The sequence below is a fragment of the Megalobrama amblycephala genome, linkage group LG20 (assembly GCF_018812025.1).
Source record: "Megalobrama amblycephala isolate DHTTF-2021 linkage group LG20, ASM1881202v1, whole genome shotgun sequence".
NCBI lineage: Eukaryota > Metazoa > Chordata > Actinopteri > Cypriniformes > Xenocyprididae > Megalobrama > Megalobrama amblycephala.
In genome coordinates this window covers 15,877,796-15,902,750 of record NC_063063.1, presented here as the reverse complement: position 1 = coordinate 15,902,750, position 24,955 = coordinate 15,877,796, and the positions used below count along the sequence as shown (strand labels likewise).

The following is a 24,955-nucleotide window of genomic DNA, read 5'->3' as shown; positions in this document are numbered from 1 at the left end:
GGAGGGAGGAATAAGCGTCATGTCTCAAGGCCATGTTCATTTCATGTCAATCAAGCAAACTAATGTGACATTTGTTTTGAGAGAGAGAGAGACTAAGTGGCGTCAAGTTTTTTTTTTGTTGTTGTTTGCTATATGTTTGTTGTTATATACACTACTGTTCAAAAGTTTGGGGTCGGCAGTGTTGGGGTAATGCATTACAAGCAACGCAAGTTACGTAATAAGATTACTGTGGCGAGCTCCTCCGTGAGAGACTCAAGGCCGGTGTGCCTCGCAGGTGGAGCTCATTATCTCTCGCGTCACCGGCCTCGCGCCGTTCCCTCACGGCTCTCGCCCGCCCTGCTCACCACAATTACTTTTTTCAAGTAACTATTAAAGTAATTAATTACTTTTAAATTTACAACAAAATGTTACTTTTTCAAATAAGTAATGCACGTTTTCCCATTGACTGACAGCTCTCCTGTTACCATGTTGAGAGAAATCGGGAGTAAGTTCAGAGGTTGTGTAAACTTTATGGTTATTCTAGACTAGTTCTAGACTAAATGTGAGCATACATTTACTCATTTATTGTATTCCAGAATTGCAGCACAGCTGAAAGGTATGTTTGAGCTGCGCCCTCTACTGTACAGGCGTGAATTTGCATGTCCTTCAGGCTGAGGCTTATTCATTTGACTTTTGGTGTGAAAGGGCCTTTACATTTGCCAAAAATAGAACTTTTGTTTTGTTGTTATAAAAACAAACAGCCTAGCCCAGATGAGAAAAAGAAACTGAAAAGTGACGTAACACATTACTTACCATAAAAAGTAACTAAGTAAAGCGATATTGTAATGAATTACACCGTGTCTACACTGGACGCGAGCGGCGTGACGCGACAAAAGACAATAGAACCCATTCTAATCAGTGATATTGTCTACACTGGATGCGGATTCTCCATTCTATTTCTGACGTAGTCCAAGTGCTTTCCAACAGTCGTCTTGTCGCGTTCAACGTAGGCAGCTTTTAGCTGTTGCGGCATGGGGCGATACAATAAAAATCGCGTCTGGTGTAGACACGGTGTTACTTTTAAAAGTAACTTTCCCCAACACTGGGGGGGTCAGTAATATTTTTTTATGTTATTGAATGAATTCTCTTAAGTCGGGGACACACCTAACGATTAGCTGAAACATTCTAAGACTGAACTGAACACACATACCGATTGTTTCCTTCAACTGGAGCCGATTTATATACTTACACATGGAATTTGAACACCGACTGTAATCGCAGACTGAACGCAACTGGCTTTGACTGGACGCGTTTGAGCGCGATCAGTCATAAGTATCAATTTACATTCATAATCGGACTTACAATCGTTAAGTGTGTGCGCGGCTTTATGCTCACCAAGGCTGCATTTGTTTGATGAAAAATACAGTAAATATTGTGAAATTATTATTGCAAGTCACATAATCCTTTAGAAATCATTCTACTGTGCTGAAATGGCGCACAAGAAACATTTTGTCTTATCTTACAATATAAAATTCTTTACTGTCACTATTTTTGTAATTATTATCAGCATTAAAAAAATGTTTTTGGGAGTTTCATTCAAAATCTAATTGCATGAAAAATCTAAGGGTGTGTATGACCCATCAGTTTAAACCTGACATGACGCGCCGACTTCAGATCCTCAAGTATGAGGGTATCGGATGAAGAATCAGTGTTCACTATGTTTGACAAACCCTTTGTGTGTTTCTCTTACGTTTTCAGTGTTGCATCAGCCTGTTTGGTGTTCACCCGCAGCTGAGAGCAGAGCGGACAGGAAAGTGTGTAGTCGGCTTAGGTTTCTGCCACACTGTCATTAATAATCAGCCAGCCCCACAGAGGAACACAACCATTACTGCTGACACGTCTTTATTTGAATGAAAGGACCACGTTCTTCGTTTCACCAAGTCAGTCTCTCCCCCTCTTGTTCTGTTCTTTCCCACCATGCCTCTCTTGCAGACCGTTTTATTCACTATATGTCACTGATTAAGTCAATGATGTTGATTGAAGATTATATACATTATCTTTCCATTCTCTGTGCCCTCTGCAGAGAATGAAATCATCTTAGGCTTCTCTGAACCATATCGTGACTCAATATATGGAGGTGGGGGAGTCAGAAGAGCATGGTTAAAATGAAAGCCTCATTTTCCAGTCTGATTTAAGGCCCGATATACTCGTGACAAAGTTGCGTACAAATTTGCGTACTTATTCACTATTCTATGCTGTTTTGTAGTATAAATAGTGTGAGTAGTGTGTTCACACTAAAAATTCCAAAAAGAAAAAGTGCACTTTAAATGCCCGGATGATGCACTTAAAGGATTAATTCACTTCACAATTATAATTTACTCACCCCCATGTCATTCAAGATGTTCATGTCTTTCTTTCTTCAGTTGAAAAGAAATTAAGGTTTATGAGGAAAACATTTCAGGATTTTTCTTCATATAGTGGATTTCAACGGCTACCAACAAGTTGAATGTCCAAATTGCAGTTTCAGTGCAGCTTCAAAGGGCTCTACAGGCTCCCAGACGAGGAATAAGGGTCTTATCTAGCGAAACATTTGTCATTTTCTTTAAAAAAAAAAATACAAATTATATACTTTTTAACCACAAATGCTCATCTTGCACACACATTACATAATCACATTGGAAAGGTCACAGGTGGTGTAGGCAGAATTTTTTTTTTTTTTTTTTTTTTTTAGAAAATGGCAGATCGTTTCGCTAGATAATACCCTTATTCCTCGGCTGGGATTGTGTAGAGCCCTTTGAAGCTGCACTGAAATTGCAATTTGGACCTTCAACATGTTAGTAGCTGTTAAAGTCCACTATATGCAGAGGTGTAAAGTATTTGAGTAAATGTAATTAGTTACTGTACTTAAGTATCTTTTTGGCTACTTTGTAGTTGTACTGAGTATCAAAGATATTGGCAACTTTTACTCTCTACTTGACTACATTTTTTAACAAGTAAATGTACTTTTTACTCCACTACATTTGTGATGAATAATGCAATTACACACTACATTTTTCATGGCACCTAACTTTTTCTGCAGCAGTTTGTTGCTGATATAAAGAAGTGATTTCACCATCCAAGGGCACTATCTTGTGCCTTTACTCACCCAAACTTGTCAACAATGCTACTTTACGTGAATGTAAGTGCATTAGCAGGTAGTTGCTGATCGCAGGTGTTTGATTTATTAGATGAGGAAATGACTGAAGCTGGTGATAAGGCTCAAACCAGCACGTACAGTAGACTTTGACTATTTAATTCTACTTAACATTGTTTTATTTATCCGCTATATTGACCTTTTTGAAGGATATTGGTTTACTTATGACCTTTTTGTGCACTTGAGCTTAACTGAGACTTCGAAGTTTGTAGACGTTTAAAAGGGTTGTTGTGTCGACCTTGATTTATTGCAATATTGAAAAGTTCCGTTTTATTTTTTGAGTAAATTATAAGGAAATTTTAATTCTGAAGTGACTAATCCTTTAGTTAACCGAAAAAATGAAGTGAGGAATGTTGGACACTTCATGCACTCAACTGTTGCAGCTTTAAGTGCATAGTGAGGGGGAGGGGCTAACAGATGCTGATGCTGAAAATAACAAAATAACCTTTATAAAGTTCATGCACTACACAGTTGAGTGTATAGTGCGTCATTTGGGACACAACTAAAGTTCTTTTTCGTTCTTCGATCCAGTCATGTCAAGTTTGTTAATATTGCACTTTATACAATAGAATGTTTTAAAGCAAACAGCTTCACTATATTAGACTTGAAAAACCAGTGTCATTTTCAGTTAGAATTACAACTTTATTTCTACTATAAAGCAGCTCCCCAGTGTGTTCATGGTTTTTATTTGCAGACATCTGACCTCGATGGTCTGAACAGAAGAAATAAACCAAAGAAGATTTTTACTCAAGAAGGCGGAGCCTCAGAGCAAACCTACCTATTACGTAATCAGCTGGAGCAAACATTTCCAGAAAGTTTGCTTTGGCAAGCTGTTTTGAACTCTCGGAAACAATCTCCAAACGAACTTCGTTTTGGCCTGATTTTGTTTAAAATGTTGTCGCATGTTCATTCTTTGATTTTGCTGAAGTGTATCGGGGCTTTAAAATGAACCATTTAGCAAAGCCCTAAGAGGCCTGTTTCTTTTATCCAACTCTTCATACCTCTCCTCTCCATAAATCTCTATTAATCAGGCCCGTTGTCTGAGGAACACAGAATCAGTGATCAGGAGTGAGAACCGTGCAGCAAGCTATCCAATCGTGGCGTTGCAGACGTTTCCGCAGTGTTCTCCCCTGTTGTAGACCATTAGTAGTAAATGATGAGGCCTCCCACGTGATATACACTCCAATCATTTTGATTTAAAGGCCAATGTGAGGTTGTCTGGCCCCTTCTTCCTGATCCTGACCCCTCTCTCCTGTGGATGTGGTCTTCACTGGACTGGATGAGTTACACAGAGCAGAAGTGGAGGTGGACGCGTGGGTGGGTCACTGGGGTTATATGGGGGTCTCTGTACTACTACTGAAGTTTGATATTCATCCAAAAAGAGACTCTGGAGGGAGCAGAAGTCTCTCTCATGCTTAGATTCTCATTATTCCCAAACTTCAGTCTCCCTACACGTTCCTCTTCTCCATTTTGAGCCATATTTCAAGCATTATCACTTGCTTATTCGCTCACAACTGTACAAATCTCCTCTTTCTGTCCCCTTCCTGGCTGGATTTGAACACATAAGTCCTTGCGATGTGACACTTTACTGTCTGGCTTGTTAATACTTTGTCCTCATGCTGTGTGTCTGCTTTGACTTTCACTCTGGTTTTCTCATCTGACCTTAGAGAGCCAGAGTAACAAGAGACAAAGAGGAAAGATATACAAGACAAAGGGTGGTGGAGTGGGTACAAAAGTGAAGAATGGGGTAAAAAAGTAGGCTTTCTCTTGTAGGAACTATACATTACTTCATGTCTGAGATGTAGACTTTTGCAGCTCTGTGTAACCTTGAGCTGCTCCTCTTAATTAAAATGAGAACAAAGAGATGTCAGTATTGCACATTGGTGAAGGTATTAGATATGTAGATATGAATTTAATGTTGAACAGTGATGTCACCACTATGTGCGTAACTATGCAGTCTAAATTGAGGCGTTTGGAGGTCAAAGGTTAATCTACTCCATTTGATTATCAGCCCTATTGCAATCTAACTGATGTATGCAGAGTTGAAACAAGGTTCAGGATCCTGTCTGCTAAAAACATAATGACAACGGGAACAAATGAGTAATTTCGACGCATTATACTGACAATATTTAGACAGTACGCAGAGGGACCACTGACGGTGGAAAGACAGACTGATAGAACGCATTGACTTCTACAGCTACACACGGACTGTTTAGGGAAATCATTGAGAATGTATAGGGAATATATCGACAATGTTTGTAGAACAATTTTGCAGAGTCTTGAGAATGTCGGGGTAACCCATAGGCTACTAGGAAAAGGCACCCCCTGTTTTCTTAAACTCTCCCTCACTGCTCTCAATGGAGCTCCTTGACCCCAAACATCATGATAATTACAATACATGACCAGAACAACCACACTCATAGTTAACGGAGAGCTGAGTCGGCATCAAGAGCTAAATCATCTGAATATACAGTTTTTAAATGCAAAAATCTCAAATGGATGTGCAAATAATTGTTTTTATATTTTATAATTGTTATTTAATTATATAATATATATTTTAATATACTATTAGTGCATTTTGTAATTTTTTTTTAATGTTTTTTTTATATTTTATTTTGTATATTATAGTTTAAATATACATATACTACAATTGAAAAGTTTGATTGTCATTAGGATTTTAAGAAAAAAAATTTTTTTAACAGGGATGCATACACTGCTGTTTGAAAGTTCAGTAAGATCAGTAAGGATTTTTTTGAAGAAATTAATTTTATTTAGCATGGATGCATTAAATTGTTCAAAAGTGACAGTAAAGACAATAATAATTTTGCAAAAGGTTTCTATTTCAAATAAATGCTGTACTTTCGAACTATTTAGAGTTATTTTTCAAAAACAATACTATTCTTATTGACCCCAAACGTTTCAATGGTGAGAGTTTTTTCTAACCGTTTTTATTAGTATTTTTTTCCATGTAGGCGGAGGACGCATTTGCACAATGGAAATGTCCACAAGCTTGATTATGAGACTGTAGGACTGTCTCTTCTCAACCTGAGTGAGAAGAATAAATGTGATTCAAGATTGGCCTCCAGACTTAAACACACACTCATTGGGTACAGTGTTCATTTGCTGAGACTGTCTATCCTCAGACTTTGACATGGCAGTGCTGAAGGAAACTGTGACAGTTGCAATCAACATTAACCAACAAATATTCCCCTGCAGGTTATACACACACATACAGTACAAACCAACACACTCAGCAAGCATATGCACAAACTTGTGGTTAAGCAGGCTCCTCAGTTTTGACATAACACACACTTTACACAAATTGGTTCCTGCAGCCTGATAGGAGAATTTCAGTGGGTTAGTTTTGGGGTCGGGTGTGTGTATATGTGTGTGTGTTTATCTATAAATGCCTCTTAGCTCTAACATTCCTGCTGAAAAGACCAGCTGGTGACCAGTATACAGTATGTTGTGTTTTGATCGGTGACTGTCCCAACCTGACTTCATCACTATCCTTTCCATTAAGACTTCCATGATGAGCAAGATTCACCAATAAGACCGTTAAAGGGTTAGTTCACCCAAAAATGATATTTCTGTAAATAATTACTCACCCTCATGTCTTTCCACAGCCGTAAGACCATTGTACATCTTTGGAACACAAATTAAGTTATATTTGATGAAATTCAAGAGGTTTTTTTTTTTTTATATTGGGGTGAACTAACCCTTTAAAAAGTCACAGGAAACCACATTGGTCTCAGCTGGTCTTTTCACTAAACAACCATTTGTTTTCTGATTAGTCAGTAAGATTTATTATTATTTTTTTTTTTTTTATTGAGGTCTTTATTATTTTTATTATTTTTGTTTGCTTTTTGCTTATTTGTAAGAAATTAACACTTTTTTTTCAGCTATAACGCATTAAATTGATCAAAAGTGGCAGTAAAGACATTTAAGTCTAGTTTCACAGACAGGGTTTAGATTAAGCCAGAGTTAGACCTTAGTTTAATTACTACATTTAAGTAGTTTTTATAAAGTGCCTTAGAAAAAAGAAAAAAAAAAACATTACTGATGTGCATCTTGAGACAAAACAATGTCACTGATATTTTAAGATATATTCAGTGCAAGTTGCTTTCAGTTCATTTTAGTCTAGGACTAGGCTTAAACCTTGCTTGTGAAACCAGGGGTAATGTACAGCCTTGGTGAGCATAAGAGACTTACTTGAAAAAATTTTTTTTTATATAACCAACCTCAAACTTTCGAACGTCAGTGTATGTATATGTGGATTGAAGTGATGTGAAGGTTCACCAGGTGCGGCTTATTCAAGCTGACATATTGAACTTACACACAATACTGTGGCTCTGAGCTTTGTATGTGTTTGACTGATCCTGCATGACCCGGGCTCTCTCCTTAACACTATGGCCGTGTTCACATCTCAAGGGTGTATGAACCTCCCCTAGCAATATTTATCCCTAACAGGTTGTCATCAACTCAGAACATTTAAAGTGTGTCGCACATAAGATGACTCATGTAACACGCCATCAGCGCACAAACACAACATAAAAGAAGCTTTTGCCTCTGACGAGAGCCTGGAACCACTACAGCACTTAATCCTTGCCTGCGTGTAGAAATCCCTCTCTAAAGTAAGGTGCCGTGAAGTGCATGTGAGAGCAGTCAGGTTTAATTAGGGCTTAAGAGGCAGATGTTGTGCACATCACTATCTGATCTGAGTGAGGGGAAAATAAAAGACTTCTAGTTGTAAGATCCACAAGGAATCTGTGTCTCCAGAACTCTGTGGAAATCTCAATTTCCACTGAATTCTTCTGTTTTTCACTTGCTTTTTTTGCTGCTTCTATGTTTTTTTTATTAAATATTTAGACAAATTTGATTTATAAGGTCTGCTTCAAAGTAAGTTTAAACAGGATTATAATTGAAAATGTTTAGTTTTTCAGATTTGTCCTGCCATTGTCTGTGAACACATGATTTTAAAGGGTTAGTTCACCCTGTTGCTGGTGGTGTGAACAGGGCTTGAGACCTTAATTTATCTTCAGGGGGAAAAAAGAGATATTTTTTATGAAATCCAAGAGCTTTCTGAATGCAACCCATTTCTCATAGACTGCAACGTAATTACCACTTGCAAGGTTCAGAAAGGTAGTAAAGACATTGTTAAAATAGTGCATGTGACTACAGTGGTTCAAATTTAATGTAATGTAATGAAGTGACAAGAATACTTTTTGTGTGCAAAAAACAAACAAAAATAACGACTTTATTCAACAATTTCTTTCCTCCATGTCATTCTCTGAAGCTGTTCATGTGAGCAGCACGACGCATGCGTGTGATGCTGATGTAGGAGCCGGCCAATAATGAGTCAGCGTTCTGACGTAGAACCTGGAAGCGCTGCACTGTGTTTACAACATGAACCGTGTCGGAGACTGACATGAAAGAGAAGAAATTGTTGAATAAAGTCATTATTTTTGTTTGTTCTTTTGCGCACAAAAAGTATACTCGTCACTTCATAACATTTAATTTGAACCACTGTAGTCACACAGACTATTTTAATGATATCTTTACACCCTTTCATTAGCCTTGAAAGTGATAATTACGTTGCAGTCTATGGGGGGGGGGGTCAGAAAGCTCTTGGATTTCATCAAAAATATCTTAATTTGTGTTCTGGAGATGAACGAAGATCTTACAGCTGTGGAACGACATGAGGCTGAGTAATTACAGATTTCATTTCATTCATTTTTGGGTAGACTAACCCTTTAAGACAAATGGATACTGGTTATAGATCTTGATTCAGTGTCCGGTTTTTGGAGTCTGACCAAAAGGAGGAAAAGAGAAAAGAACTGTTGAACCCCAGAGACCTGCCCTTTAAACTGCCATTACACCAACTCTGAATTTTAACACCCTTGCCCCACTCAGCTTCTACCTGACATCTTCAGACGCCTGAGGTACGGAAAGGAGGTGCAGACCGAGAGCTTTGTCTTTGATCAGGCCTCTGCTGTTAGCGAGCATGGCAGTGCTTGTGATCTGAGGAAACATCAGTGCTGTCTTGTGTGACTTTAAGTGCTTTTCCATGGTGCCATAGTAGGATATCACTGTTACAGAGTTCTTCTGTTTTTTCTCCATGCATGTCATGGGTTCCTCATTCCTTCCAGGTCTCTGTTCTCTGTTTTCATCTCTATCTTTCCCCCCACTAAATTACAAGAACGCTGCCAGTGTTGGGCCTTTTAGGACCTAAACGCTTAACCAATGACCGTGTTAGACAAACATCCTGACACACCACAACGCACACAAGCACGCCACCCACCACATGGTAGAGAGAAATACCAAGTGGCACATCTGTGTGCGTTCATCGAGACAGGAGGGCAGGGGAGAAAGGGAGAGAAAGAACCGGAGAGCCTGTGATGTTTGCCCTCAGAGTTTATAAAACAGAAGTCAAGCTGTATTAAAACACCCAGCACATTACTGCCATAGACTGTGCCAAACCCTGACAGCCTCCCCAGACCGCACTTTCAAAATAATAATTACACTGCGAGAGAGAGGGAAGAACATTAGGATCTGCACTTCAGCTCAAACATGCCTTTGAAATCGTAGAAGCACCAGTTATCAGCAGGAGAAGAGAGGTGTGGGTGTACAACCGGACGCTGGGGAGCCGTCTTTGGTTAGAGAGCGGGGAAGCCGAGGCATATGTAGTGTGGATTAAGACCGATGATTTGGGGGGATGGGCAGGTCTAGAAGTCAGAAGAAAGAAAATAGGTCCAATAAACATTCAGAGAGTGCTTTCCAAGATCGTTCACTTGAAAGCAGTTAGATATGCTGGAAAAAAAAAATAGGTGTAACAATTTTTACTCAGAAATTGCTTATAAATTTCTTAAACAATTACAATGAAATGGAAAGTAATTGAATTAAATGTGAAATTTCGAAGTAGAAAAACTGAAGTGGTATTTTCTTGTAAAACAGGCTTTGGAAAGTATGACTTGGCTAGAGTTTAGGTGTGAGATCATATATGTTATTTTGAATATATGCTACATCATTTGGAACCCATTTGAGTCTTTGTTGAAACATTTAGCAAATATTTTGGAAAAATATCAAGTTATCAAGTGCTTGCTTTTCTGTGCAAAGTGTTCAGTCTTCCCAAATGGATGTAAATATTCAATTTTATGATATCATTTTCTTAAGGATGTGATTTGAGGTTGCTTGATCAGCTTATTCCATATCTGTAAAGTTGTGGTTAAAGTTCTCGTTGATTTAGTCTGAGGAATTGGGGTTTTGCGGAACAACGATGAAAAACGTTAAATAAACAAACAATGCCCAAAAAACCTTCTCCAATATGTACTACTTCTGCCACAAAGAACCATTATTAGTTTTTACCATAAATCCATATATTCATAAATCTCCTTTTAACATCTATATTTGAAAGTCAGGCTCCTGCTCCAAAGAAAGCACAGGCACACAGCGGCTTGACATACGCACACATCACATGAAAGCCACAATTGTAGGTTTAGAAGCAGGCCAGGCCTGAGCACTGATATTCATTGTTACAGAGAAAACATTTTGTCGTATCTGATGTTGTTTTCTCAGCAGAGAGAGAGAGTTTAGTGCAGAAATAATTGACTTTATTGCCTCCATTTTATAGTGTGGCTCCTTTATGAACACCCTGTGCGGTGATTTGTAGTGTGTTTACCTTTCGTTGTGCCCTGTGGAAGTGTTGGCTTGGGCTTGGGATCTCAAGTTTGTGTTTGTTGCATATACTGTAGACATGAAAGTTATGACTGTTATTTTAGAGCAAGAAAAACTTCAGAAAGATGAAGAACAGGTCTATTTAGAAGAAAAAAACAAATGTAAAATCTAAAACCTCTCAGGAATTGTTTCTTTTTTTGTATTAACTTTCTTCTTCTTTAACCTCTCAACCATATTCACACACATTAACCCTTAAGGCCCTTTCACACAGGACGCGACAACGGCACCACTGCGCAATGAAACCCATTTTTTTTCAATGGCTTGCGGGGCGCGAGGATGGTTTGTTGCCGCGGCGACCATATTGCACAAGCAGCGGAGCTTTCGCGCGGTCAAAAGTTCAAAATAATTCACCTTTCGCCACTGCGCTCTGTGACGATTACCTGCGCTGCCAATACAAATGGGGCGTCAAATGACTATAGACGTATAGACCTTATGTAGCCCCGCCCCTTTTCAGCGTTGCGCTCGTTGTCTTTTGACTTCCGGTTTGTATTTCCACAGCGATATTACATTTATGAAAGAACTGCTCGTTTTAAAATCATCCCGATCTACTGAAATTTGTTAAGACATCTGCTTTAAACATAACAATGCTCATGATAACTTTCATTAACTCTACAACAAGTAAATCCACTTAACCAACTAATTATTCTTTGACAGCGATGCCATAGAAATGTACAGAGCTACCGCAAAACGGAAGTTCAAAGACAATTTTATAAAGATGGCGGCGCGCTTATTTCTCTGGTAAATAACGTCTATAAAACTCCTGATTTTGAAAACTACTCCTACTTTGCTCCGGCCAGCGTAGCTCATTCCGCGTCCTGTGTGAAAAGGCCATTCTGAGGCTAGTGTAGTTTTCCAATTGTTTTCAATGGGAGTGGCTTTCACGCTGAAGCGCTCGCCGTTTTTTACAGGTCGCCTGGAGTTAAAGAATGTTCAATTTTGGGTAAAATACAGCACTCACTGTCAGACGGTGCACTCCAAGCGGGATATATCGCCCTCCGAAGGGCACTTCAGAGTGAAAACAATCATGGCCGCCATATTGAAGGGTCATTCCAAACCGAAGAGCTCAAAACTGGCCACTTCAAAGGGCACTTCGGAATGAAGGATTTCGAAGGGTACAACTGATGGACACTTCAGGCCCCCATGATCCACAGGGAAGTTGTTTGGCGTCTCAGGATAGGTAAAGGAAGTTCAATTTTACCTATAAATGTATATACTTTACAGCTCCCTTTATCAGTCCATTCAAATGTTTAAAATTCATAGACACAATATACAATATGGTGCTTTAAACCAAAAATACTCTGCACAATCTACTCATTATTCAGAGCGTGCTTTTTGGGGGGTCAACCAGCATACAAAATGTGCAACAAAGGCGCCTCCTTGATTGTCTCATTAAAGGGTTAGTTCACCCAAAAATGAAAATTCTGTCATTTATGACTCACCCTCATGCCGTTCCACACCCGTAAGACCTTCGTTAATCTTCGGAACACAAATTAAGATATTTTTGTTGAAATCCGATGGCTCAGTGAGGCCTTCATAGCCAGTAATGACATTTCCTCTCTCAAGATCCATTAATGTACTAAAAACATATTTAAATCAGTTCATGTGAGTACAGTGGTTCAATATTAATGTTATAAAGCGACGAGAATATTTTTGGTGCGCCAAAAAAAAACCAAAATAACTTATTTAGTGATGGCCGAAAACACTGCTTCAGGAAGCTTCGAAGCATATTCGAATCGCGTGTCAAACCACCAAACTTCTGAAATCACTTGACTTTGGTGCTCCGAACAGCTGATTCATTATGCTCCGAAGCTTCATGAAGCAGTGTTTTGAAATCAGCCATCACTATATAAGTAGTTATTTTGGGTTTTTTTTGGCGCACCAAAAATATTCTCGTCGCTGTATAATATTAATATTGAACCACTGTACTCACATGAACCGATTTAAATATGTTTTTAGTACCTTTATGGATCTTGAGAGAGGAAATGTCATTGCTCCCTATGCAGGCCTCAAGGAGCCATCGGATTTAATAAAAAAAATCTTAATTTGTGTTCCAAAGATTAACGAAGGTCTTAGGGGTGTGGAACGGCATGAGGGTAAGTAATAAATGACAGAATTTTCATTTTTGGGTGAACTAACGCTTTAAGACGATCAAGAAGTGTGTTAAAAAAAAAAGTCCAAAGGCTAAACCCTTTGAAGGGATTTGGGCATAGGGATGAGCCCTTCCGAATGGAATGCAAGGACTTTTTACCCAGCCGTCCAATCACAGTTGAGGAAAGGGCGGGACAAATACTACACCGACCAACCACCACATTCTGCTTTTACAACGTCAACAGATCACACCAACAAGCATAATAACGGAACAAAATAATTTAAAACTAGAGCCAGAGCAAATACTTTACATTGTATCGACATTTTTATATTGAAACAGTAGGAAACAAACTATCTGTGAAATGAGATAGCAAGCAAAGCGCCCACAGCTAGGCGTTATGCTGACTTATAGGATCTTTTTTTTTTTTTTTTTTTTTACATTTTTTCCTGGAAAGAATACCATAAATACCACATTTTATGAATTTTAGAATTTAAAACTTGGACTGGATTACATTAAAAGAGACAGTGAGCAATCACAAGTGATATTTATCTTTTAAATACTATCTTTTAGTTGTTTTTTTTAATATAGAATTTATATATTGTGTACTTTTACAGAAAAGGAAAAAAATATCATTTTTAATGTGGGTCAAATTTGTGTTTTTTTTTTTTTTTTTTTTGTTTTTTGACAACATCTAGGCCTATTAGTTTTTCCAAGAAAAATAAATGTTTATCAGGAAAATTTCCAGCTATCCTAAAAAGTAAGAATAAAATAAGAGCAGGTGCAGAGTTTACTTGAATGAAAATATTAAACAGACTGTTTCATATAGTGCAGGTCAGTGAATCTCTCCATCCCTGCCAGCTAGTGCTGTTTAACAACCTGTTATTGCAATATGAATTTCTGTCATAAATCAAAAATCCAGTCTCCTTAAACCATCCTAGCTGCTTTGACAGTCCTGGAGCTTACTCGTGCTGAACTAAGAAGAGGTGAGCACACAGCAGCCGTGAATCCCATCACACAGCGCTTCATAAACATACTGATGCACCAAGGTCTTTCTCTGTCTGCTGCTGAAAATTAAGTGATGTTGATTTTGGCACCCAACTCCCTCTATGTGTCTGCCTGTCTGGCCTATCAAACCATTGTAAGGGTTTAAGCATTTTCGCTTTGGCTGCACACGCACACGCATTAACACACACTCGCAAACTTGTACAGCTGCCTGTGCAAACACCCTATAAAACGGGCTATTATTCATAATAAGCAAATAACGGTAGCCATTATATTTGAGTCTGGGATGGGATGTAGCTGATTTGCTTAATGCAGAAGATCATGAGTCCAATTTGAGACGTCGTGGAGTCCGTCGGCTGAAAACGTGCGCTGTAAAATTTTCTCATAAAAGGAGTTATGACGGGTCATCAACTTTCTTGTTCATTGCAAGTCAGTCTCACAATCTTACAGTTTTATTCGCCTGTAATCGTTGGTCTAAGATATGCTCACAAGAACAAGCTCACAGCTGGGAAGTATATGATGGGCCTTTCTCATTCCCCCTCCCCATATTAGTCTATCTCACTCCATCTACTCCTGCTGATTTCCCTTTTTACGAGAATCTGACAGATTTTGCAGGTGTTCATTACTGTGACCAAAGTCACTCATGTTCCAGTCAGGCTGCTTGTGGAGTTGTTGAACTGTACTTAACTGTGCTGAACTGCTGTTGACTTCCATCCCTGTGCACAGTGATGGGATTATCCGCTGTGGGAGCTAAAGATCCAGGTACTGCAGACATTCAGATTTATTTTGACTATAAATCAGCAGTGCACTGTCGTAGACATGTAAATAATATTCTATGTCATTCGACACAATTTGTAAATTCAGTGACGCATTCTCCGGTCCAAAATCGTTCTCTTTTTTTCATAGGGACTCTTTATTTTAAAGTCACCATGAAAGCAAAATTGATGCTTCTTGGTTTTTTTTATGGGATATTTCAATATTTATTATAAATGATTTATCTGTGCATAATCTTTAATCAAAATAACTTCCCCTCCTTCTTGCAACGACATCTCTGATCATGTTTTTCGGCGTGAGGGCGGAACGACCTGTCAGTCACATGAGGTCACATCTTTAGCAAACCACAACAATCCAACGATCCTATCAATTCCTAATGGACACAAGTCAAGTCCTGCCCTACATTTTGTCTTGGGCTGCATGGGTATCGTTCACCCAAAAATTAAAATTATCCCATAATTTACTCACTCTCAAGCCATCCTAGATGTGTATGACTTTCTTCTTTCAACCGAACACAATCAAAGCTTTGTAATGGGATTGAATGGCGCTTGAGTTTTTGAAGTTTCAAAAAGTGCATTCATCCATCATAAACTAAATCCATATGACTCCAGTGGGTTAATAAATGCCTTCTGAAGTGAAGCGATGGGTTTTTGTAAGAAAAATATCCATATTTATAACTTTTTAAACTATAATCAATGGCTTCCAGTAACGGCTGTACGCAAGTCGAGTTCCGGTAGAAGAGTGACCTCTGACCCTGACGTATGACATAGGTAGGAGTAGTGTAAGCTTTGGTGAGTGTAGACGCCTCTACTCTTGTATTGAAATCCTCTGACATTTCTCTTTAAAAAATTTCATTTTAGACCAGTGTTTTGTTTTGCTCTATCCTCTGCGCTTCAGCAATCGTCAATACGTCATATGTTGGGTCAGATGTCACTCTTCCGCCGGAACTAGACTTGCGTACGGCCGTTGCAGGAAGCCAGTGATTATAGTTTATAAAGTTATTTTTCTTACAAAAACCCATCGCTTCGCTTCAGAAGGCATTTGTTAACCCAATGGAGTCATATGGATTAGTTTTATGATGCATAGATGCGCTTTTTGGAGCTTCAAAAACTTGGGCGCCATTCAATCCCAATACAAAGCTGGGAAGAGCCAGGATATTTTTTTAATAAAACTCCATTGTGTTCGGCTGAAAGTAGAAAGTCATATACACCTAGGATGGCTTGGTGAGTAAATTATGGGACAATTTTCATTTTTGGGTGAACTATCCCTTTAAAGGTGCTAAAGAGGATCTTTTCGTCGACTGAGAAACCAAAGACTGTTAGTGAGTTTTTGAAATGAGCGCATGCGTAAGAACAACCCCCCTCCTTCACAGCTCATTCGAGGGAACGCCTCCCAAAACTCGTAAACACTCTTGGAACACGAGTGTTTACCACCAGCATTCGCTGTGTCGTGTTAGTGGATTCATTATGTCGGACTCACCGCAGGTAACCATAATCTCAGTTGTTTCTCCTTCCTGACAAAAACATTGCATGCAGCGCCTGTGGAGTGTGAAAAGTTACTGGAGCACGCAGCCGCGCACGTCTCGCACAAGGAACGTCATGGCAGTGATTGACAAGCCAGAGGGCCAATCGTTTACGCAATGATCGCGTAAACAATTGGCTGATGTTTTTAAGGCCCTACCTCGTGCACAGATGATGTATATTAATATTATTCCTTTCAGTGCACCTAATAAATAGTCTTTTATCAGTTAGTGAAGACAGTTTCAAGTAATATTGCAAAAATGTATAAAACAAAACATCCTCTTTAGCACCTTTAACTCCACTTTTAGACAAACACTCACAAACTTCTCTAAGCACTTCCCCTTGGGGAATCCCGCCGCCATTTAAAAATGCATTCAACTTTGCCAAGTGGATGAGGGCAGTTTATTTGTTTATTCGGAAGTTTCATTTAAAACCCCTGCAAGGGTTCTACTAGTAGTATTAGTAACGTAAGCAATACATCAGAGTGAACAAGATGAAGGGAAGTTAGTGAGGGAAGAGCATTAAAAATTGGACTTAAACGCAGCCTTGTTTGAGAAGCCGTTTCTCTATGGAAGCCCGTTTCCGCCACAGTTGAGTAAAAAAATATAATTCTGTAAGTCATAATAATGAGAAACTTTCTCATAATTATAACTTAGCATCTCATTATATTGAGAAAGTTTCTCATAATAATGACTTAGTATGTCAGAATAATGAGAAAATTTCTCGTAATAATGACTTAGTTTCTTATAATAATGAGAAACCTTCTCGTAATAATGACAAAACATCTCATAATAATGACAAACTTTCTCGTAATAATGACTTAACATCTCATAATAACAAGAAATTTTCTCGTAATAATGACTTAGTTTCTCATAATAATGAGAAACTTTCTCATAATAATGAGAAACTTTCTCATAATAATGAGAAACTTTCTCGTAATTATGACTTAGTATCTCATAATAACGAGAAACTTTCTCGTAATTATGACTTAGTATCTCATAATAACGAGAAACTTTCTCGTAATAATGACTTAGTTTCTCATAATAATAAGAAACTTCCACGCATGCGCAGAGCAGCGGAGCAGAAGGACATGGCCCGCTAGCGACATCCACTGGTCAATGTCTCGTAAACGCGAGAACAGCAAACATGGCACATTCTGCATTCGTGCACTTCTGTTTTCGTTAAATTCAGTGTAATATACAAAGTGCAGTCTATAGAATCATTAAATAACATCAGTTATAAATTATCAGTATATCTTCAATACTTTTCCATGCGCACGAGTGTATATATCTATGGCGCATGAGAAGGTGGGTGGAACGCAGAGTGGTTTCCGTGGTAACGGTGGAAACTGCTGTATGAACGCGAAGGCTTTCAAAACTATCAGATTAATGAAGGAATATGACAAGTTTTAGTGGGTTTACCTAGACATAGGCGCTGGAAAGCTTTTCTAATATTGGCTCTAATAAAGCCCTTGACCAGTTATAAACCTGCATTCCAGCGATATTCCTACAGAAAACACCTTTTAAGATGTTTATGACTCATTAGAATACATACATACATGTATGCAAAAGATAGCTTTCCAGGTGAAGCGTTCTTTAACAGAGTTGGATATATAGGTGTGTGCTGTCTTATCATTCCTCTATCTGTTTGAAATCCATGGATCACCACTCTGTGTTTCTGCTTGTTCATACACAAATATACAAATGAATGTTACAAAAAAGACTATCCCGTCTCATGTAGGCTACTGATAATTTATCAATAATGTTATTTATTTAATGATATTATAGATTACAATTTTGAACGTGCCATGGATGCGGAGTTCTCGCATTTGACCAGTGGATGTCGCTAGCGTGTCACTGCTCCGCTGCTTTGCGCATGCGTAGAAGTTTCTCATTATTACGAGAAACTAAGTCATTATTACGAGAAAGTTTCTCGTTATTATGAGAAACTAAGTCATTATTATGAGAAACTTTCTCGTTATTATGAGATGTTAAGTCATTATTACGAGAAAATAACTCATAATTACGAGAAATATTCTCATTATTATGAGAAACTAAGTCATTATTACGAGAAAGTTTCTCATTATAATGAGATACTAAGTTTCACTCGGATATCGAGAAACGTCGCAATAGGGAAGAAATAGAAACTTCAGTTTCATACAAACTCTAATGCATATCTCCAACAGTTGGTCACTTAAAGGTGCCCTAGATTATGTTTTTAAAAGATGTAATATAAGTCTAAGGTGTCCCCTGAATGTGTCTGTGAAGTTTCAGCTCAAAATAACCCATAGATTTTTTTTTATTAATTTTTTTAACTGCCTATTTTGGGGCATCATTATAAACGCGCCGATTTTATGCTGCGGCCCCTTTAAATCCCATGCTCTCCGCCCACAGAGCTCGCGCTTGCCTTAAACAGTGCCTTAACAAAGTTTACACAGCTAATATAACCCTCAAAATGGATCTTTACAAAGTGTTCGTCATGCATGCAGCATGCATGCGTCGGATTATGTGAGTATTGTATACTGTTATATTGTTTACTTCTGATTTTGAATGAGTTTGATAGTGCTCCGTGGCTAACGGCTAATGCTACTCTGTTGGAGAGATTTATAAAGAATGAAGTTGTGTTTATGCATTATACAGACTGCAAGTGTTTAAAAATGAAAATAGCAACGGCTCTCTTGTCTCCGTGAATACAGTAATAACCGATGGTAACTTTAACCACATTTAACAGTACATTAGCAACATGCTAACGAAACATTTAGAAAGACAGTTTACAAATATCACTAAAAATATCATGTTATCATGGATCATGTCAGTTATTATTGCTCCATCTGCTCCATTTCGCTATTGTTCTTGCTTGCTTACCTAGTCTGATGATTTGGTTGTGCACATCCAGACGTTAATACTGGCTGCCCTTGTCTAATGCCTTTTATAATGTTGGAAACGTGGGCTGGCATATGCAAATATTGGGGGCGTACACCCCGACTGTTATGTAACAGTCGGTGTTATGTTGAGATTCGCCTGTTCTTCGGAGGTCTTTTTAAACAAATGAGATTTATATAAGAAGGAGGAAACAATGGAGTTTGAGACTCACTGTATGTCATTTCCATGTACTGAATCCTTGTTATTTAGCCAAGATAAATTCAATTTTTCAATTTTAAAAGATGGATACCAGGAGCATTTTGACCTGCTAGATTTTTTTTTTTTTTTTTTTCACATCAAAAATTTGTTGACTTATAGCCAAGGAAACTTTGGTGTTTTTAAAAAAAAATGACATAACAAAAGTTTTCATTACAAGTCCTAACATTAGACATAACTTTTGCTAGTCTGATAAGGTCAAACGTTATGTAATGAACTTATGCTACTTGGGGCTACATGGCTATTTTACCAGTTGAGTAAGAGGGGAAAAAAAATACCTCTGGTTTTTAAATCCTTTCAAATCTGAGTTCTCGCCACCTCTGAAAACCCAAGCCATTACTGGATTCAGGTTTTATTATGGACTCTGTCACTTTCCCTTTTTGTGCCATATACTGTAGCTGGAGATACTTTTCTCTGTTTACAGATTTGGCGTGACATGCACAGGCGATCTTATGTGCAATTTCCCGCAAAATCCGTCCCGACTGCTCTAAAATATAAATCATTATTACAAGTTTATTAAAGTGAACCATAGCTAAAGACTTTTTTTGTGCCTCTCATTAATTGACTGTTGTTTAGAAGATTTGTTTTTAATATGTCTAACTTGACATGCTGTTTTAAAAAGGCTGAAATCTGATGCATAAAAATCAAGTCAAAGAACTCTGTCTAGCACTTTTACATACAAAAACTATTAAAAAGCAGCGCAAATCGTGTACTGTTTGAACTGGCCTCAACTCCAGTAGGTCGGTGCCCTTAATCGCCACACAACTTGTGTGTATTCCTGCCCGAGCCTGATTTCCCCTCGCTAATGGACTGTTTTGAGAGTGGAGAGTGAGCTGTGGACGGATGCAATCACAGCCTCCGTGCTTGAAGACAGAGCCGCGCCTCGTAAATCTTCTGCAGTGTGTTCCCGCTTCAGCTCAATCAGCATCCACTGCTGGACCGGTCCAGACGCCGCCTTTGTTTATTATGCCGAGACTGAGTCAAAGGCAGAGAGAGTTGGAGGAGCTGACAGGTGCTTCTGACCACAGGCTACGAGTGTTTATGTTTGAAGGAAGCCCTGGTGCACCAGCTCATTGTGTTTAGCCTCTTTAACGAACAGCAATTAGTAAGAGCTAATGAGAGCGTGCTTGCAGTGGAGTACAAGTTAAGAGCTTCTTTTTTTTTTTTCCATCTTCTTTCCTTTCTATGTCTGTCTTTCATTCTCTTTAGTCATTCTATATGAAACCTTTAACTCCTTCTCCTTTCTCTCTTTCTGCTTTCCTAGTCCTTTTTTATACTTAGCCTATCTGTAGGACAGGTGTTTTCAAACTTATGTCAAATATGAGTTTAGATTCTTTTTTCCCCACTACATGCTTAATGTTATTTATGTGTAAACTTGCAAAGAATTAAATTCAAATTTATAGTTAAAGGATTAGTTGAATTAAAGGTGCTAAAGAGGATGTTTTGTTTTATACATTTTTGCAATATTACTTGAAACTGTCTTTACTAACTGATAAAAGACTATTTATTAGGTTCTCTGAAAGTAATAATATTAATATACATCATCTGTGCACGAGGTAGGGCCTTAAAAACATCAGCCAATCGTTTTTACGCGATCATCGCGTAAACGATTGGCCCTCTGGCTTGTCAATCACTGCCATGACATTCCTTGTGAGAGACGTGCGCGGATTGGCCCTCTGGCTTGTCAATCACTGCCATGACGTTCCTTGTGAGAGACGAGCGCGGCTGCGCTCTCCAGTAACTTTCCACACTCCACAGGCGCTGCATGCGATGTTTTTGTCAGGAGACAGGAGTAACAACTGCAGATTATGAGTTACCTGCGGTGAGTCCGACATAATGAATCCACTAACACGACACAGCGAATGCCGGTGGTAAACATGCCGGTGGTAAACACTTGTGTTCCAATACTCGTGCACAAGTTTTGGGATGCGTTCCTTTGAAATGAGCTGTGAAGGAGGGGGGCTGTTCTTACGCATGCGCTCATTTAAAAAACTCAGTCTTAGGATTCTCAGTCGACGAAAAAATCCTCTCTATCACCTTTAAGAGTTACAATTTCCTGATAATTTACTCACCCCCATGTCATCCAAGAGGTTTATGTCTTTCTTTCCACTCCACTTTAATTTTATTTTTAAGTTCTCCATGTGAAGGATGACATGGGGGTGAGATTTTATTTTTAAGTTCTCTTAATTTTTCTGGGGCTCCATGGACCCGGTTTGAAAACTCCTGTGCTATACCAAGGCCATCGTCTTGAATCCATTTACAATTTATCATTGAATGATTGCAGACATGAGAGTGAGGGATAGAAAACTCTAACGATGGAGAGGGTCTGTTTTTTATTGCCCACAGAGTCTCAGTGTTACCTCTTATGGGCTTCCCGCTTTAGTCTGTTGGATTTCCAAGAAGTGGCTATGCCAGACAAAATGTCACACATTAAGATCTACGACACTGATTTGCACCCATTTATTCAACCAAGGATGAAAGACTGGGCTTTTGCAAATACATGTAGAATAAAAGCATGTCTGGACTGTAGGTATAAATCAAAATGTTGACACACACACACACACATACTGTTAAGTGAGCATTTGCATTTCTTTTCTGCTTCTGTTCATCATCGCTGTTCATGACTGGTCTGTTGCAAAGCGGAACAAGAACAGATATTTTTCCACATTTAAAAATCAAAGGCCTACGCTTATTTCCTACACACAAAGAAAATATACAATAGTACTTAAAAGATTAGTCCACTTTTAAATAAAATTTTCCTGATAATTTACTCACCCCCATGTCATCCAAGATGTTCATGTCTTTCTTTCTTCAGTCGAAAAGAAATTAAGGTTTTTGATGAAAACATTCCAGGATTATCCTCCTTATTCTCCAAACAGTTGAAGGTCAAAATTACAGTTTCAGTTCAGCTTCAAAGGGCTTTAAACGATACCAGACGAGGAATAAGGGTCTTATCTAGCGAAACGATCGTAATGTATAAAAAAATGTAAATGTGTATGCTTTATATAATGTTCGCCTTCTAAGTGCTTCCGCCAAAACCGCATTTCCGTATTCTCCATAAAGCTTACGCTGTATGTCCTACGCCTTCCCTATTCAACTTACGGAACGAACGCGGCACCAGTTTCGTTTTTTTCCGTAAGTAGAATAGGGAAGGCGTAGGACATACAGCGTAAGCTTTTTGAAGAATACGGAAAGCGGAAGCAACGTGCAAGGCGACAATTTGTGTTTATAAAGCATATACAGTTATATTTTTTTCTAAAATGGCTGATCGTTTTGCTAGATAAGACCCTTATTTCTCGTCTGGTTTCATTTAAAGCCCTTTGAAGCTGCACTGAAACTGTCATTTTGACCTTCAACTGTTTAGAAGCCATTGAAGTCCATTATAAGGAGAAAAATCCTGGAATGTTTTCATCAAAAACCTTAATTTCTTGTCGACTGAAGAAAGAAAGACATGGACATCTTGGATGATATGGGAGTGAGTAAATTATCAGGGAAATTTTATTTAAAAGTGGACAAATCCTTTAAATTAAACCCATTCAGTGATGTTTATTACTAGTAATGTGTGTGTTTCATACCACTAGACAGAGATGATTAAATTAATGAAAAGGTCTCTGCTCCTAATTAACTTTGTGAGGTTGAAGTCTTGTGTAAATTTCCATGTAATATTAAATGCCTGAGGACGATTCTTAGTAAATGATCTCTTGATCTGCAGCAAGAAGTAGAATCATTAATTCAGTAAGAGAGTAAAATCTAAAGAGCACTATTTAAGTGAATGTTAATCTCTAGGTCATCAGTGTGGTTTGGCAATGATCGAGAGAGGCTAATACACCTGGCACTAGGCCTTCCATCTGCATGATTTGAAAAGAGGGAGCTTCTGTTCGGTTTTGGTTCACTTGAAAGCTTATGAGTGAGACCTATCAGACTTAAACCCAGCGTGAATAATGTTGTGCTGAATTCACTTATTTTGAGAGGCTGTACGGGCAGGATCAATGGGGAAATTAAGTCTTTTCTGTGGCCCAAATGCCTGTGAGTAATTTTCTGCCAAACCATACAGCACAGCACGGAAGTTTATAAAGAGCCTCTCAAAAGTGTGGTTCTGTGGGCACGCAACCCCAGAGAGAAAACAAACAGTTGACATAATGTGAAAGCCTTTAATTCGGTCAGGTAGGTGTTTTGGACCTCACTTTTGTTTGCATAGCAAAGACATCTTAATGGAATGTTGATCATTCATACCAATACAGTGTTTCCTTCACACACAGACAAAGAAAAAAGAAAAGAAAAGAAAAGAAAAGAAAAGAAAAGAAAAGAAAAGAAAAGAAAAGAAAAGAAAAGAAAAGAAAAGAAAAGAAAAGAAAAGAAAAGAAAAGAACTTTTTTGACCCTCTCCGCTCTACGTTGTTTGACTGTTTATTAGCAACCGGAGCCAGCGCGTGCTTCGTTTCTATGGTTACTCAGTAACTGAAGGAAGCGCCGACCAGCCACAAAGTTAGCAAGATATTTAAAAATTTTTAGAGGAAAACAGTTATAAAGTTACTTGTTTAGTTACGTTTGGTGAGTATTAAACCGTCTTATAAATTGATATACGTTCAAGAGGGCAACAAATAGTTTAAAATTAAACAATGTATGGAATGCCGCATATGAAGTCCTCGCGCTTTACAGCTTTAGCCCTCTCGTGTTGTATTAATACTGTTAACTATACTGCGTTAACTCTGCTTTAATGTTTGGTTACACTCATCTAGTGTCCGTCATGGGGGTGACACTCTCTAGGGCAATTCAGTGGAGCTCTGATGCTGATAAACTAGAGGATAGCCCTCTGAATAATGACTTGCTGACTGAAATCCTGCTCTTCACGGAGGAGTTCGGCGACAGACACCCACAAGAGGCCAGGGTTAAATTCAGCGAGCCTTTACAATGGAAAACAACTCTAGAAGCGTCTGATTTCATATCAGATTTATATGACATCAGGTAACTTAATACCAAAAACCGGAGATTATAAGAGACGTGCAATTGATTTAGCATAACATTCCCTTTAGAGAAATCAGAAAGATTAGACCTAATTTAATTTTCATGTCTAGATATATGTAAAACTCCATTTGGTTCACTTTATACTGTAAGTTTTCAGATAAATTCCTATGCTGAATCAATGAAGGTTTATGTTTGGAGCTACTTAGTCAGGTGAATGCTTAAAACACCTGTGACACCCTTTTGCTTTTTCTCTTTTTCAGAGAAGAATCAGTTATGTCTCTGGGATATGATGATAACGGACGTTCCCTTCTCCAACTGAGTCCACCTGACATCACGGTGTACTCATTTTACTACCTCTCTAACCTTCTGCAACTAAGCAAAGATAAAAAGATGGAGGTCCAGAGCTGTTTGGAGGGTGAGCTGCATGGAGAACATACAATATTACTTTAAGCACTTATTTTCCTTTGTCTGAAATGCTGTATTCTGTTATTTCCAATATCAATTTTGAAGTCTTCAACAGTCCAGTGCCTATATCCATTTATGATGCAGATCCCAAAATCTGA

The 24,955-nt window shown here is 38.4% G+C and overlaps 1 protein-coding gene and 1 long non-coding RNA gene across 2 annotated transcripts in view; one reads left to right on the top strand and one right to left on the bottom strand.

The window, feature by feature from the left end:
- Window positions 1–9,568: 9,568 nt before the first annotated feature.
- Window positions 9,569–11,046, bottom strand: LOC125256013. The gene is made up of 2 exons (XR_007182034.1): window positions 10,851–11,046; window positions 9,569–9,897 (listed from the first exon to the last, which is right to left on the bottom strand). It is a non-coding gene; the product is annotated as an uncharacterized LOC125256013 (long non-coding RNA).
- Window positions 11,047–12,030: 984 nt separating this feature from the next.
- odad2 (outer dynein arm docking complex subunit 2) overlaps window positions 12,031–24,955 on the top strand; it is an 80,090-nt gene continuing 67,165 nt past the window's right edge. Inside the window, 3 exon segments of the mRNA XM_048171093.1 lie at window positions 12,031–12,083; window positions 24,167–24,392; window positions 24,653–24,807. Coding sequence (XP_048027050.1) covers window positions 12,047–12,083; window positions 24,167–24,392; window positions 24,653–24,807 — 418 coding nt within the window. The 5' untranslated portion in view covers window positions 12,031–12,046.